The sequence below is a fragment of the Puccinia triticina genome, chromosome 9A, assembly GCF_026914185.1.
Source record: "Puccinia triticina chromosome 9A, complete sequence".
In the NCBI taxonomy this organism is placed as follows: Eukaryota; Fungi; Basidiomycota; class Pucciniomycetes; order Pucciniales; family Pucciniaceae; genus Puccinia; species Puccinia triticina.
The window spans coordinates 4,332,187-4,348,466 of NC_070566.1; the positions used below are offsets into that span (position 1 = coordinate 4,332,187).

The 16,280-nt window shown below is 45.0% G+C and overlaps 2 protein-coding genes across 2 annotated transcripts; both read right to left on the reverse strand.

Moving 5' to 3' along the window:
* Positions 1-7,348: 7,348 nt before the first annotated feature.
* PtA15_9A426 (uncharacterized protein) lies at positions 7,349-9,759 on the reverse strand (the record flags this gene model as incomplete). Its single annotated transcript, XM_053172633.1, has 3 exons — positions 7,349-7,791; positions 8,019-8,422; positions 9,710-9,759. The coding sequence occupies 3 exons, from the start codon at positions 9,757-9,759 to the stop codon at positions 7,349-7,351; spliced, it is 897 nt and encodes a 298-aa protein (XP_053023854.1).
* A 3,701-nt stretch (positions 9,760-13,460) lies between these two features.
* On the reverse strand, positions 13,461-15,659 carry PtA15_9A427 (uncharacterized protein; the record flags this gene model as incomplete). The annotated part of the gene is made up of 3 exons (XM_053172634.1): positions 13,461-13,926; positions 14,061-14,331; positions 15,575-15,659. 3 exons carry the CDS (start codon positions 15,657-15,659, stop codon positions 13,461-13,463), a joined length of 822 nt encoding a protein of 273 aa, XP_053023855.1.
* Between the last annotated feature and the right edge of the window lie 621 nt (positions 15,660-16,280).

Consider the following 16,280-nt stretch of genomic DNA (forward strand, 5'->3'; position numbering starts at 1 on the left):
TCAGCCAAAGACAATACCTCGGTTGATGAAGCCTCAGTCGAAGATGACTTCGACATCGTGGAAGCGGTTGCTTTTGTGATCAGTTTGACTAATGGCGGTGTTACTCCGGTTCTTGACTCAGGAGCGTCCCATCATATGGTGAACGATTTGTCAATGTTCACTAAAACCGAGGAATTGAATAAAACTTCTCTATTTCCAAAAAGAGAGCCAGTTGCGAGGACAAATCAGCAACAGTCTCCACCAGAACAACAACCACGTAAAAATAGGTAACTTCTTTGGTGAGCACCTGCACATCGGGAAGGATTCCACCATGGAGCAGTCCGTACCTGCTAGCCAAGGAAGGCTGCTCCAGGCAGACAGCAGCTATGTGTATTGGCTGGCCGGACGGCGGAAGGTGTCTTTGCTCGCCGGGCCCGGGGAGAATATCGCTCCTTGTAATTCACTTGGCTCGCCGGGCCCGGGGGGAATATTGCTCCTTACAATGCACCAGCTAGTCTACATCCTTGCCGAGGTTGCTCCCCGGCAATCACCTGCACATATGCTTGCCAAGAATGATTCATTCCCACCGGGCAGAATCCTCGGCACTTGTACATGCTTGACAAGGAGACTGGCCATTGAATGGAGTAAACACTCCCTTCAATGGCCGGTCCGACTGCACATCTAGAGGAGGAGAGTCCTCTCGATGGCCACTGTCTTCTCCCTTTGATGACCTATTACATCGGCGGCCATCGGGAGGGGTAACTGAAGGCCGAGGAGGCATTCTTGCACCGGGAAGGGGCTGGGTGGGACAATCTTTGCAAGATCAGCATGTGTGGGTTCTCAGGCCCTTTTTTTAGCAATTAAAGAAGTTTTATTCGGGGGTGCACTAAAACCAAGGACGTCAACATAAAGATCTACACCGGAAACCAAAGTCAATGTGTGACTGCCGTTGCTATCAGAGAGATAACTATCGTGGACGACTCCGGATCCCGTGTCAAACTCAACAATGTTTTATACGCTCCTGGCCTTCATCGACCTCTAATCTCGATGAATTGATTATTCAGTAAGATAACCTCCCTTTCAAAAGATTTCAACAAGTTTAAGATACACTTCGACGAGAAGTTCAGCTTGTCCGGTAAAATCAATAATAATATCTTAGAATTATCGAATTCTTTTGAAGTAATCAAACCTATTGCCTCGTATTGCTCTGCGCCCAACATTGACTGGCACGCTAGACTCGGCCATCCGAGTTTTCCTTATCTCAAAAGAATCGTGCCTAACTGTGAAGAGGTCGATTGCGAGACTTGTAAAATGTGTAAAGGGGTGAAAAAGCCTTTCACTGGTGAATTTGCTCCGACTAGAAAAGTCCTAGAAGCCATTCATTTGGATCTGGTTGGCCCCTTTCAGACGAGATCAGTTGCCGGAGCCCAATATTTCTTAACTATTGTGGATCAACACTCAGGGCTCAAGTGTGTTAAACTTTTGAAGCACAAGACAGAAACTCTGAATAAATTCGAAGAATTTGTTCTTTGGGCGGAAAACCAAACCGGTGAGACGGTAAAAAGGGTCATCTCCGATAATGGTGGAGAGTTTAAGAGCATCTTTTTTGAAGATTTTTGTCGAAATAGGGGTATCTCTCAGCAATTCGCACCAGCATACACTCCCAAAAATAATGGGATGGCTGAAAGATCAAATCGTGCCATTCTTGACAAAGCCAGGTGCATTTTTGCTCAAGCTAACCTTTCACCTCGTTATTGGGCGGAGGCTGTTGTTACGGCGACAGACCTTTGTAATATCCTCCCCTCCAGTACTCGGAATTTCACTGTACCCTATGAAACCTTCTTCAATAAGAAGTTTGACGTGTCGAAATTACGTCCGTTTGGCTGTCTGGCGTATCTCCTGATTCCTGCGGCTGCTCGAGTAAATAAATTGTCTCCACGTTCCGAGAAGGCCATTTTTCTAGGCTATGTCAATGATTTCTCAACGTATCGCTTTATCAGAGTTGAATCAAAAACTGTCTGTACTAGCCGTAACGTGACTTTCGATGAGTCAGTGTTTCCGTCTCTAGCGAACAAGAGTTTGGACGAATCCAGCTACTTCTTTAACCCTTTTGAGGTCATAGCGGATACGGACGACATTGACGTTGATCATTTTAAACCCTTTCCTCACCAAGAAATTCCGCAAGATTTTGTTGCCGCTGAACCAACACCTGATCGCGCTGCAAATGAAATTATTGGTGACGTATCTGCTGAGAACATATTGTCTCATCGTCGGAGGGGGGTACCAGAATCTTTCAATGCTTCAGCTTCTTCCGACGATAATACACTCTCATATGATCAAGTCATGATGCGCGCCGATAAAGAAAAATGGACGTTGGCTCTCTACAAAGAGAAAACTAACATGGAGAGCTACGATGTCTGGGACATCATCGATAGGAGTCGAGATGACAAGCCCCTGAACTGCACCTGGGTCTTCAAGATTAAACCTGAATCTTCTAATCAGGCTGAAGAATACAAGGCCCAATTATGCGTTCAAGGATTCAAGGAAATTTTCGGCAAAGACTACCGTTTCACGTTTGCGCCAACCGGCAAACTAGTTTCTCTTCGGCTACTCATCACGTTTGCGCTACAAAATAATCTTCAATTTCATCAGATCGATGTCAAATGTGCATTCTTAAACGCGCCGATAAGAGAACGTATCACCTTGAATCCTCCGCCTAGTTTTGATGTGCCATCAGGCAAAGTTCTTCTCCTCAAAAAGGCACTCTATGGTCTTAAACAAGCACCAAAGGAGTGGCATTTGACTCTCTCCTCCTGGTTGCTGTCGGTCGGGTTTAATCGTAGCTACGCCGAACCGTGCGTTTTCTGGTCATCGAACACCTGGTTGTATGTTCATGTCGACGACATTGCTATCTTCAGCAAGGAACCAGAAGTGTTTAAAAACCTGATCCGAAAGCGGTTTAAGATTAAAGATCTAGGCAGCGCTATGCATCTTCTTGGGATGAAGGTTTCTCAATCCTCTGAGTCTGTACACTTAACACAGACCCACTACATCGAAGAAACCTTGATCAAATATAACTGCGATTCTCTAGTGCCGCTTGCTACTCCAATGAAGCCTAATTCACATCTCGTCAAAGCATCCCAACGCGAAATTGAAGAACTCAACAAGCTTAATGTTCGCTATCGAGGTCTAGTTGGAGCTCTTAACTACCTTAGCGTGACAACCAGACCCGACATTACATTCACCGTCGGATGTCTGTCCCAATTTCTAAAGAATCCAGGTATTCTTCACTGGAACGCTGCAGTACATTGTCTTTGATATCTTAAAGGCTCTAAGGATTTCGGCATTACTCTTCGAAAAACTCCAATTGATCAATCCGAATTCATTTCTTACGTCGATGCCAGTTGGGCAAGTTGCCCTATCACCAGTAAATCTACGACAGGATATTTAGTCCTCTGGAATGAAAACTTAATTTCCTGGCGCTCCAAGAAACAGTCCACCATTTCGCTATCATCGACAGAAGCAGAATACATAGCAATTACTGAAGTCACTAAGGAACTCCTCTGGCTCAAGATGGTCGTCAACTCTGCTCTAAAAATTCAAATTGATCTTCCATTCAAGATTTTCGAAGATAATCAGGGCGCCATTATGCTGGCGAATAATGAGTTGAATCACTCAGCATTCAAGATGAAACACATGAACTTACGTTTCCACTTTGTGCGAGCTGAAATAATAGCTGATACAATTTCACTAGTTTTCAAGAGGACGCATCTCATGCTGGCGGATTTTCTTACCAAGTCCATTGGAAGATCTTCAATATTCAAGGTCCTTCGAGTCTTACAAGCTGGTATGCCCCCTCCCTGACGGGCTTGGTGCACGGGGGCGTGTTGGATTCTAGTCTCTTCCTGCTGTCCTTTACGGTTTACGGTCACGGTGCACCCGGGTGCGATGCGCAACAAGTGCGCAATGACGTCAAGAGAGCCGCGCGTGCTCATACTCCATTTTTAGAGCAGTTGACCGTCCTCTTAGGACCCTGTTGACCGTCCGGCAATCTTTCCCTTCCTCATCTCGACCATCACTCTTCAACCGCGACAACTCAACTTTTTCCATCGTCGTGTTCGCAGTCTGTTCGTCGAGGTCCTCAGTCTAGGCCAGCTGTTTACAGGTTCTTATTTCTTTATCTTTTCCATTTCTCTCTTGACCGTTGTATTCCAGAATCCTGATCACCTCTATTTTATTATTAGCCTGAAAGTCCTAGTTTATATTGTTGGTTCTGGTGTCTATTGTTCTCATCCTTGATCTTAGTTCCTGTTTTTATTAGGTAAAACCATTTCTATTGTATTTCTTTATTTCTTATTGTTTTTACTAAAAATAAAATGTTTTTATTAGCCAAATCTTCTCACTTTGTTCTACAATGCCGATTGGACGTTATTTCTGCACATTTATGTGGATGATGGCCTGATTGTAGGTCAAAGCGCATCTCTCATAACCTCTTTTCTATCTGAACTTTTGAAGGCATATAAGATCAAAGTGAAAGAAAAGCCGAGTCAGCATCTTGGGTACACTTTGGAGTGGAAGGCTAATTCGGTTATTTTGCATCATCAGGCGTACGCTGAAAAGATTCTGAAGGCTTTCAACATGGAAGGCGCTAATTCCGTGAAGACTCCGTTACTGACAAATGCACTTCATCAGGTTGAGCTTGAATCTTCTCCGTTTGATGCGTCGTTAATGCAGAAAGCAATGGGGTATATTAATTATCTTGCAATGCATACTCGTCCGGACATTGCGTTTGCTACGAATCTGTTGTCGCGGTACTCGTTGAAACCTACGCAACATCACTGGTCTCTGGTCAAGCATTTACTTCGATACATCAAGGGTACTAAGAATATCGGCATTGAAATTAAGAGCGGCGGTTCTCCTCGCGAACTACTTGGGTATGCTGATGCGGACTTTGTGATGTCAACAGCGGACAAGAAATCAACCACTGGATATGTTGTAAAATTTCAAGGCAACGTGATCTGTTGGAAATCTAAGAAACAATCAATTGTGGCTCAATCGACGACTGAAGCCGAGTTTATTGCAATTAATGTGTGTGCTAAACAAATTTGTTGGTTGAAGAATCTGCTTGTTGACATGAAGGTTCCGGTTGGAATTCCGGTCATCAAGAACGATAATTCTGGCGCGGTAAGCATCAGCAAAGAACTCCGGCTCTCTGACAACTCGAAACACATTGAAATCCGATATCAGTATTTAAGAGACATTGTCGCAAAGAATCAATTAGTCATTGAGGACATTTCAACCAATGACATGATTGCCGATATTTTGACTAAGTTACTGGGTTTCATTAAGGTTTCCATAGCGGTCAAGCAATTACAACTAGTCTCATTGAATTAAGGAGGAGTGTCAAGAGTAATTCTTGACTAGTACACTTTGCATATGCATTATTGTGATGTGCGCGGGAAGACTTCTTGAGTTTCAAGTTCACAGCTGAAAATTTTCACTCACTTTGTTTCCGGTCTCGAGTCGCTTGGTTCGCTGCTGGTCAAATCCTCAACGCATCAAGATCAAGAGTCAACTCAAAGGAAGACACAAAGGAGATTTCATTCGAGGTAAAGATACGCTATCAAAACATCATCATCTGCTCAAGACACTCACACGTTTGCCGATAACATCTGTCTAGTCAACTCGCTAAAGGTCGTCTTGTTTCAGGAGGAGCTACATCAACAAATACTTAACAGCTGCATCTTGTTTGTATATTTTTTGTTTTGTATCTGGTTAGATTAGCTACTAAAACTTGTGTCTCTTTAGTTTCCTTGTGTTCTAGTCTTGTTTATCTCACGTGTCGTCGTCATTGTTCAGTTTTCAGCATAGATAGCTTCTATACTCTGTGTGTTTTCTTTTTCCTTTATTTCTTGTGTGATTCAGACTCAATTTCTAATTTGTTTTTATTTCTTTCATTAAGTCTAAGGCTTTGTTTGGAGCCAATATAAATATAGGTGATATAATCATTGGTTAATTCAATGAAAACTACAAAATTCAACATAAAGCCTCCAAATATTTTTTCTAGGCAGCCTACAATACTGGTCTCTTCAATTATGAAGTCAGATTCAACTGATTCAGCCATATTCAGTACTGTAGTACCATTATATTGCTTTTGACCAAAACAAAGCAATATAATGGTATTATGGTGCTGAAGATGGCTGAATCAGTTAAATCTGACTTCATAGTTGATGAGACCAGTACTGTAGGTTTCCTACAAAAAAAAAATGGGTTCTGTATGTTGAGTTTTGTATTTTTTATTGAATTTACAAATGACTAGAGGCCAAGGCGGCTTCGCCGCTGCAGGGCACTAATACAATCCCACAAATCTAGCATTACCTCACCCCCCACCCTCAGATACCCTGATCAAACTGGATTTGCAACAATAATTTTCTCCCAAATTTAATTAAAACACCCAACTCAAACACCACAATGTGTCAAAACAGTGAGCCCCCATGCAGCCCAGAAGTTTTTCCCCATCAAGCAGGAACCCCACTCCTCCCCTCCACTTTGAGTTTGAAGCCACAGAATTTTTACAGTTTCTGACAGCAATGGCTCAACCATCCACCCACACCTTACTTAATCCAGCTGTAAGCCTTAGCCAAAATTACCTGTGGTTTAACATGCAGTTGAAAGAATTCAATAGAGGCCAATGCAGTTGTGCCGCTGCAGGTTTGTATGTCCACCCTACCTTTCCAAAAGCAGTAAGTTTATCAATTTACCAAGCACATATATTCATTCTCAATGTTTATGAAACTCTCTAACTTGAATTAGAACAAATAACAACTACTTGCATAGTAGTATTGCTAAACCTTTGACACAAGAAAGAATGATTTAGTTTGCAATACATACTTTGCCTCAACTCATCTGATAACTTCCTTTCATAAATTTTGTGTTATTAGCTAAAATATACAATGATTATATCCAATTCAAGAAAAGTTCCAGACTGAGTCCCATTTGCAAGATTTTTGTTCATTTTCATCATCAAACTCATAGGGGTGTCACCATTTGATGGGCTTTGCACCAACAATAATCTGGACACTTTATTGTTTGCTGCTCTTAAGAGTACAGCATATAACCAAAGGTTAGTTCACCACAAAAGTTTTCACCCCTCAAGTTTGAAACAAAGAATCAATTTGTTAAAATTATGTGCATGTAAAACAAGAAAAAACTGCTGGGATATTGTTGAATCAAATGATATTGTTTATGTAAAGTGAATCAATCAAACAGCAAACAAAGAAAAGAAAGAGGAAGATGTTATAGGAGGCTGGGATACATGAGTGTAAGCAGAGTGTTAGAGAGCTTGTTGGGCGGGGCTTCGGGCTGTTGATCAGAGGCCGGGGGACCGGTGGGTGCGGGACCACGGGTGAGGGGGGGCAGCATGGACGGCGGCAGAGAGGGCGACAGAGACGGCGTTGAGGAGGGTGGTAGAGACGGGGCGGGAGACACACGGGAGAAGGGCGGGCGTCGGCTGGATGGCGCGGGGAGGAGGGACAGGTCGGAGGGAGGGAGGGAGAAGAGATGAGCGCGGCCAGGGCGCCGGCGTCGAGGTCAAGGGCGCAAGCAAGGCCAGCAGGGGATGGATGATGTTGGAGAGCGACGACGGCAAGGGAGGCGACGAGGGGAGCGCCGGAAGGTTGTTAGCAGCAGGGCAAGCGGGTCCTGCGCGGTAGGGCAGGTCGAGCGAGAAGTCGAAGCCGTCAATGGCTGGGAAAAAGAGCGGAGGGAGCAAGCCGATGTCTGGCGGCTCCAAGGGCCCCCCATCCGGGTCGCCTGCGCCGGCCGGCCGGACACGTTTCGCTCACACGCACCGTCTTCTCTCGATTCAGACCAGCAGTGACTGCCAGTCTCTCTCCGGAGACAAAACAGATACTAAGACAGCCATCTTCTTTTTGGAGACCGTCCAGCGACAGGCGGCAGTCTTTGGCTGACGCAGGTTGGCGTAGGTGGCAAACAGGGTTGGGAAATGGAGGTTCACGACGACTTGTCGTTATGTGGACGGTAGGCGGGACGAGTTGGGCGGAATTTTGAGGTGTAACGAGCAGGTGTGGCGCGCACGAGACAAACAACAACGTGATGGGTCTGGTGATGCGACTGGGGTTTGAGGCGCCACGGGTCCACGGATTGGGGCGTCAGGGCGGTAGTGATGCTGGGAGGGGCTGATGTGAACAGTAGGTGAGACCGCGTTGGGCGGAAATTGACGCTCCCGTCGTTTTGTTTAGCATAGGGGCGACCGGGTTGGTTGTAACGAGCAGTCGTGGTGCGCACGAGACGAACGGCAACGAGGTGAGTATGGTGGAATGGCTGGGGTATGAGGCGCCACGGGTTCACCGATTGGGGCGTAAAACGGGGGTGAAGCTGGGAGAGGTTGGGCTGTATGAAAAACTGCGCGGATGTGGTGATGCTTTGTGCTGTAGTCAGTAGTGAAGGGTACAGCACCCACCAGTTGGCGGTCAATTTAAGTAGCGGACGTTGGATGTTGTTGAACGGTGGGGGATCCGGTTTCGTCCTACCCCCTCCCTGGAGCCCGCCAATCACTTGATTGGGGCCTCCTTGATTTAATAATTGACCGGCCTTCTTTTGCCTGTTGCTGCGGCACAGGCTGGAGGGTCAATCCGAGGTGCCCTCCAGGGTGTTTGGGGATTATATTCAAATTTGTGGATTGATTTTGCAAAGAGTCATAGGCAGAAACTTAGATCTTGCCTTCCAGGTTTCTGTGATTTTAATAAACTTGGATTATATCACCTATATTTATATTGGCTCCAAACGGGGCCTAACTGCTACTACTGGCAAAGCAATAAAATCAAGATTCCAAAGAAAGAGAGATTCATCATCACTACAGTCTCACCTTCAGGGAGTTCACTTTGCAAATGCCACAGCAGACTTGTGTTAAGTTTGAAGCTTCCCTGCCTTTGCTGTACATCAGCTTCATTATGGTGGATCTGTCCAAGCCTTCTTCAAAACACAATAAGTGAAGACAAGTTAGTTACAAGCAATACACCCCCAGCAGTTAAATTGGTTTAGGACAGATGTAGACAGGGATCAGACACATTATAAAAATGACACCCTGTAAGGTTGACCTCAGATTGGTTGTTGAAGTAATTCAACTAGGTTCTCAGAAGGATTGCAACAGATGTCTGTTGGGTGTGTTGCTCATCATTTTGAGGTGATTGAGGAGGATAGTAACTGAGGAGACATTGGGGTGTTGCTTACCTTTTCCCTAGAGAGAGCTGGGTAGATGCTGGCTGTTGGGTTGCAAAGGTTGGGTCACTGCAGGCCGGTGGATGAGCTTTGGCGCACAAAAGACAGTTCACAAAACTGAGTCTAGTACAACTGTCTCAACTCCCTTGCAGTATAGCAGAGGTAAGAATTCAGACTGCCCCAGTTTGACGGTGGTACATTCGACCCAATCAAGAATTAGCGCTTGACAAAGCTGGGTCCAACAAGATAAAAGACCCTGAAGACTTGTCACCCCCACAGGACGAACAAAATATTCTGCACTAACAAACAGTTGATGACCTCCTCTCACCAAGCGTGCAAAAGCGTACAAGCTATTCTTACGATGGAACACTTAGAGTGTCTCATCATGGTTACGGGACTGATCGAAGTAAGTGGATTCCTAGATAGAACATCTGAAAAACAGGACTAGCTGTTTCACATTGGGGAATTGGAAAGGTCAAATCACCTTCACCGAATCATGATAGAATCGGAATCCAAGTACTGCGAAGGGAAGACGAGCATTGTTCCCAACCCCACGTTGCCGACAGAGAAAGATGTGGGTGTGATAGCGTTCTTAGACGATTTGAGAGATGGGGACAGTATTGCGATCGATGGTGTTTGCTTGACAGTTGTCGAGTTCTCTGCTACCTACTCGTCATTTCATCTTACCTTGGCTCCTGAGACTTATCTCGTTCCAATCTAGGTCAGTTGATCTTTCTGTAAAATTTGGAAGTAATCTGATGAGGATTGATGAAAAATAGATTTGAGTGACAAGCTCAGAAAGAAAAGCGACAACGGATTCAGACTCTCGATAACACACCTGATGAGGATTGATGAAAAATAGATTTGAGTGACAAGCTCAGAAAGAAAAGCGACAACGGATTTGGACTCTCGATAACACACCTGAAATGATAAAAAGAAAAACAATGGAAATAAAATAAAATAAACGTTAATATGTGATGATGTTAAGAAAAGAGAATAAGAACAATATTTTTTGGATTTAAGAGTTAGGCATACCTGCGACGATGACGGCGCAGTGTTATTTTGTTTCATGATTTTTGTGAAGGACGCGCAAGGGAAAGCAATCTAATTTCAAGATACAAAAAGAAAGGAATGAGGAGAATTGACAGCTCTGTTTATGAAGCTTAGGGCAAAAACCCGTCAAAAATAAGGGTTTTGGGCCCTAGCACTATAACTGTGCTGATGTAAACACTAGTAATGTAAATTACTAAACTTGTTACGTGGTAATTTGGCCACTACAAGGGTTTTAAACACTCTTTAAAAAGAGGAGGATTTATTATGTAATTAATAATATATAATTATTAATTACAGGGAATAAATTAGGCGTAAAAAGTAGGAGGTAAGCGCTTAAGCTGATTGGCTGCTTGTCAGAGGCGGAGGTCTTACGGCAACTACTTTTAAGGATAAAGCTTGTAAATATGCTAATAAGGGATTTTTGATATTTAAAGGTTTAATCCAGTGGATTTTACGTGCTGGGGATGGTTTTAAAGGAAAAAGGGGCTACAGTAGTAGCAGAGGAGAATATTCACGGCAACTTACAGTTTATTGGCGGTGAATGGTCTGGGGGATCTTTTCCTGAGGGCCAAATAGGCCTCTATTTATAGAGGGGACTTCAGTGGGCGTAAACACTGAGTCCTTTTCTCCCTATGGGAGTATCCAGGGGTATAGCCGTGAAAAGGGCTTGGCTGTGGGTAATTTAATTGTATTGTAATAGACTAATTTCCCTGACTCTGTCACATGACATGTCAGCCTCGGTGATGCCAAGAGCAGCGCTCTTCTAGCTACACCGGGTGATAATATATAATTTTAGGGTTTTTATAGAATTGTTTTGTTTATTTATTTCAAAGAAATAAATATAAAGGAAAAAAAGGAGGGGCCCGACGTATCGGGGGTGGTTTGGATCTCTCTGAATACACTGGGGCCTGCTATGCAGGTGTGGTTGAATCCCAGGAAGATAATGCAGGCAGCAAAGATAGAAAAGAAGGGTCTAGTACTCACTATTCAGAGATCCTTCTGACTATCGGAGCGCTGCGATTCAAGAAGATGAGACGAGGCTTGAGTACTGAACAAAGTCAGACGAATATACTGGCTTTTTCTGGAAGAAGAGCTGGTCGATATTGGTCAGACTGGTGTTCGGGTGTAATAAGCTGAGGAGAAAAGAAATGAGGTCAAACAGACCTCTTTAAATATACTTTTCTGTCTCCTGATTTGATGGGGTTGTTACCTCGATAGAATATCTTTGCGGACTGGGGCGGTCAGTATCTCTTGATGATCATTCAATTCTCGATGGGGTTGTCTCTTTCTGTCCGTTTATCTCTTGTGAGCTCGAATGGGGCCGTTGGTTGTCTTGGGGAGAATATCTTAGTTCTCAGACACCATCGGATAAGTGACACCTGTTACTTAAATGTCCTTGACAGGTGTAACTCGCGCACCCGGGTGTAGTTTATTATTCACCCGGAGTATATTTCCAATACTCACTAGTTTAAGGATTAATATCAACTTAAACTATCTGTACATTATATTTTTATGTATTTATTATATATTTATATTATATGTGACAGATCACATAGATATCTGTCACAACAAAACGTGAAATATTAATTTAATATTATTTATAATTATTTGTATAAGTGTTACGCTGGCTTGCGTTGCGTAGCCAGCTGACATGACATGTTTATAACCAATTGTCATGTGAAAGAGCTTTTGTAGAAGTCTACATAATACTTTCACGGGGTATTTTTACACAAGTAATATTACTCATTATTGTACAACAGTTTATTTTTATGTACTTTAATTGTTTTACTAAATTTTTGTATGTAATACTATTTTTGGGCGCTTTCTGTGGCCAATTCTTATTTATACAATTAATACATGAAGGAATAGGAATAAGGGGGTACTTTGAGTGGGTGACCCCCCTTAATTTATGATGAGGAATCTGATTCTGCAATAATAATTTAATAATTATTATTATTTACCAAGTTATTGCAGTCTTTTGGATACTTGATGTATCTCTAAGGCTGACAAGAATGGGGTTCAGTTTGTGCTTGTTTGGGTTTCAGTCTTGATCTTGATGAGGAAAAGGGGAAATTGGTACTTACTAGCCTTTTTCTTCACGTTGAATTGATATAAGCGCGTGAAGAAAAAGACTAGTAAGTTGTGCGGGAGTGGTTGTTTTTGTATCCGGAGATTCAATTTTCTGGGTTAGGTTTAGTTTGAGTACTAGAGGCCAAGGCGGCTTCGCCGCTGCAGTGACAGCAGCCTATGTCTCACCCCCCCCCCCCCCAGGGCCTTTACAAGGAAAACATATAAGTGGTACCTGTCAGAATGCCTCACACAAGCACTCAAATATTTTTTGCTGGAAGGGGAGTCTCAGTCATCTTGCACCATCCCAATGTGATAGTTTTTCTGCTATAAATTAAAACATACCAGGTTTGATCATACCTGGCTGTGAAATAGGTACAGGCTTGAGTTTAATACAATGTAAATCTAAAGCAATTCACCACATTTAATTTGAAAACCAAGCCCCCATTTGTTGAATCATAATTGAGTGCCACAAAAAATGTGTTTTTTGTGAGATATGCAAACCTTTATGGCCTAATTCCACCAACAAGCAAAGCTGCATTAGTGATTTGCATCATTGACAGGCTTCTGCCCATTATACACTCTGTAAATTACATTTTGGATTTTGAATAATCATCTCCATCAAAATCCTCCTCTCCCAGCATCTGTGCCTGAAAACTTGCCAGAACCTAATCCACCCAAGGACTGAGTCTGATTCCAATGAGCCCAAAGTTTCTATGCGGGCAGCTTTGTAGTTGGCTAAGGCAGCCCAGGGTCCGGCCTGTGTAGCGCCCTTGGTAGACCCTCCAGCACTGCCTATCATCACTGCCTTAAGGCTGGGCAGCTCTTTCAGAGCCTCGACACCGACGGAGCGGGCACAGAAGACCGGCGGGGTCTCTGGCGAGTATAGCTTACTGACCTTGTCGACTGTTGACATCACTTTGACCTTGCATACTGCGCCAGGGCTGTCATTCCACCTGAAGTGAACACAGAAAGGCCAAAAAAATATTTGTAACGTGCCAATCAGCATCATTTACTTGGGAGTGAAGGCTCACCAATCTTGACCATTTTTGATTGCCATTGGATTGTCTTGGCTAGCTCCCTGGCATCTCCGAGACCCAGATTGAGGCCTTGTCCGGCCATCAGATGAGGCACATGGGCGGTGTACCCGACAAGGACGGTGCGAGTTGGTTGGGATACATTTTATGATGAGGGAGGGCGGAGGAGAGGTGGAGGCCGGAGGCGGCGCGGGCCATGTTGGCCGCGCTGGCCACCCGGCTCATCCGCGGGGGCGCCGGGGCCCTGCCAGACAGCTTGGAGACCACCACGAAGCGCTCGTCGCCCTGGCCCTCGGAGCGGTGGACGAGGCCAAGCTTCTTGGCGATCTGGTGGACGATGCGGCGCTGGGGCCCGCTGAGCGCCTTGGCGAACGCGAGCTCGTCGCGCAGCTTGTCCTCCTTGAACACCACCACCCGCGAGTAGAGCTCGAGCGTCTGGGGGTCGTTCATGTCCAGCTCCTTCGACGACTGCTGTTTGGGATCCAGCGCGGCGGCGGAGGAGAGCGAGAAGCTTTCGAAGGCTTGCTGGGCGCTGCTCGTCAGGTCGTGGCTGGAGGACAGGAAGGGATGCTGTTGGTGGTGTTGTTGGGCGTTCGGGTTCAGGAGAGATTGGGAGGGCGGTGGGCGATGCCCCGGAAGTCGTCCTCATGATGGCTGTAGTTCCCGAAGGAGATGTGGGTGGACGAGGCGGGCTGCTGCTGCTGGGCGGAGGAGTTGTACTGGTCAAAGAGGGAGGACTCCTTCTGGAGCTGTATCGAGCGCATCCGCTTGATCGCCTTCTCCTCCTCGATCCGCTCCTTCTCGCCGGCCTGCAAGACCTTCTTGTACTCGACGCGCAGCTTGCGCCCGCTGATGTCAAAGCCGTTGAGCCCTGCGACTGCCGCGTCGGCCTCTGACGCCGACTGGAAGTTGGCAAACGCCAGCCCTCGGAACACTCCGTTGTCGAAGTGGTAGTCTAGATCATTAAAGCAAGTTAGATCCTGGGTTGTCGTTCGCCGGGGCAAGGACCACACGTAGTATGGGATGCGGGTTGTCGGCAACAGGAGTGGCGCGGCGAGGTGGAGGTACCACCAAGGCGGTTACGGTAGCTAGGGAGGCGGGTGGCGTGGCCATGGTCTTGCTCAAGGTGTGGTGTGGTGCGGTGTTGCTGGTGGGTATGTAACGAGGAGGAGGTGAGTCAATTGATTCTCAGGGGATTCGGTTTTGTCCGCCCCCTCCCTGGGAGGCCCCTAACTGCTTGGTTAGGCCCTCCCTGGCTATTTTACCAACCGGCCCTCTTTTGCTCGTTGCTCCGGCACAGCTGGAGGGTCATCCATAGGGCCTTTGGGCCTTTGGGGATATTCAACGTGCCAAGTGAGAATAATGGGGCAATTTCTGCCCCATTTTGTGAGAAAAAAACACCCCAAAACTTAGATCTGCAGGTCTAGAATTCTGTGGATTTAAGAAAGTGGGATATACTGGATGCAAGTGAGAATTGGATCACATAATCATGGTTTGAGAAGAATTACATAATCTAACACTTTCATCTCTCTCTCTCTCTCTCTCTCTCTCTCTCTCTCTCTCTCTTTCTCTTCTCTGCATTGTGGCTTCTTCCACGGTTCTATATATTAATTTTTTGTGCACTTAAGGCTCTCTCAAAGTGAATGATCTAGTAAACGTGGAAAGGCCATAATCACCATCTACCCGAATTGATTCGCACTTTGTTCAAGTGATTATTTGAACAACGCTTCTACGCGTCAAGAAAAGCAGAAAACTAATTTTGAATTTTTGATAGGGGCACGTTGATAAGGATAGTTTCAAAAAACAAGGATGAAGACTTGATTAGAATGACGATTGAATACGGAGAGGACAAATGGGAGAGTACAAGCGTTAGAGGAGCAGAGGAGGGGTCAAAGAATAAACAACAGAATATTCAAAGTATCTAATTCCCAAAGGATATATCACCATTGATGGCATTTCACTCACGATCACTGGAATTGAGAAGGCCAAATCCCACCTGACAACCAAATCTGGAGCCACAAAGAATTGAACGACCAGAGTCTCGATTATGTTGATCTCTCGTTGAAATCCGTTGGTTCGACCGTCAACTTGGAGTTTGATATGTTGTTCAAGACGATTGTCAATATGATCAATCAAATTCAGTCCTATTGACCAGCTCAATGGAATCATAAATCGCACTCTTCAGTCGCAACTTGTACAAAACTTGGGATCCAGCCTTCTTCCTCTCAAGAAGCCAAACCGCAGCCTTTGGAGCTTGATTAAGTTTCTCCCCTTTTTGTCCATTCTTTCTGGTTCCTTCCAAATTCTTTTTGTATCTCACTATTGATACTTGGAAACTTCAAGTTACATTTGATTGATTGTTATATACCCAAAACCAAGCACACCTGCAATGTATCAACCTCTATTTTGTTATTCACATACATCTACGTGAGGACTATGAATGAGAGGATATGTCTTGGTGTGAATTATTGGCAAGGAAAGCTTTCACTTGTCAACATCAGAAGAACAGGCTTGACTGAAATTTGACTGTGAAATTTGAGCTTGTAGGAGTCAAATCCCCTGACACACTGTAGTGTTCTAGGCCAGAAAGGAGTATGTTCTAGGCCAGAAAGGAGTTAGGTGGATGCTGCGGCAAGGCGGGTGAGGAGGGCAAGAACCAGTCACAACATCGTTCATGAGTAGCTTAGGTTTATGTTTCAGTTGCTTGTGAGCCCGCCTCCCGCAAGCTCACAAGGACAATCACGGGAATGTCACAGACCCAGTTCCGGCAGGACTCTAGAACTCGACCGCCCGCACCCTCCTAGCTCAGAAGGGAAGGACTAACCACTTCCCCTGAGCTAGGTAAGCCTTGACCATTTCCTTCCATACCATCCTTGTTTCCTCATTTTTCCCTCTTCAGTTGTA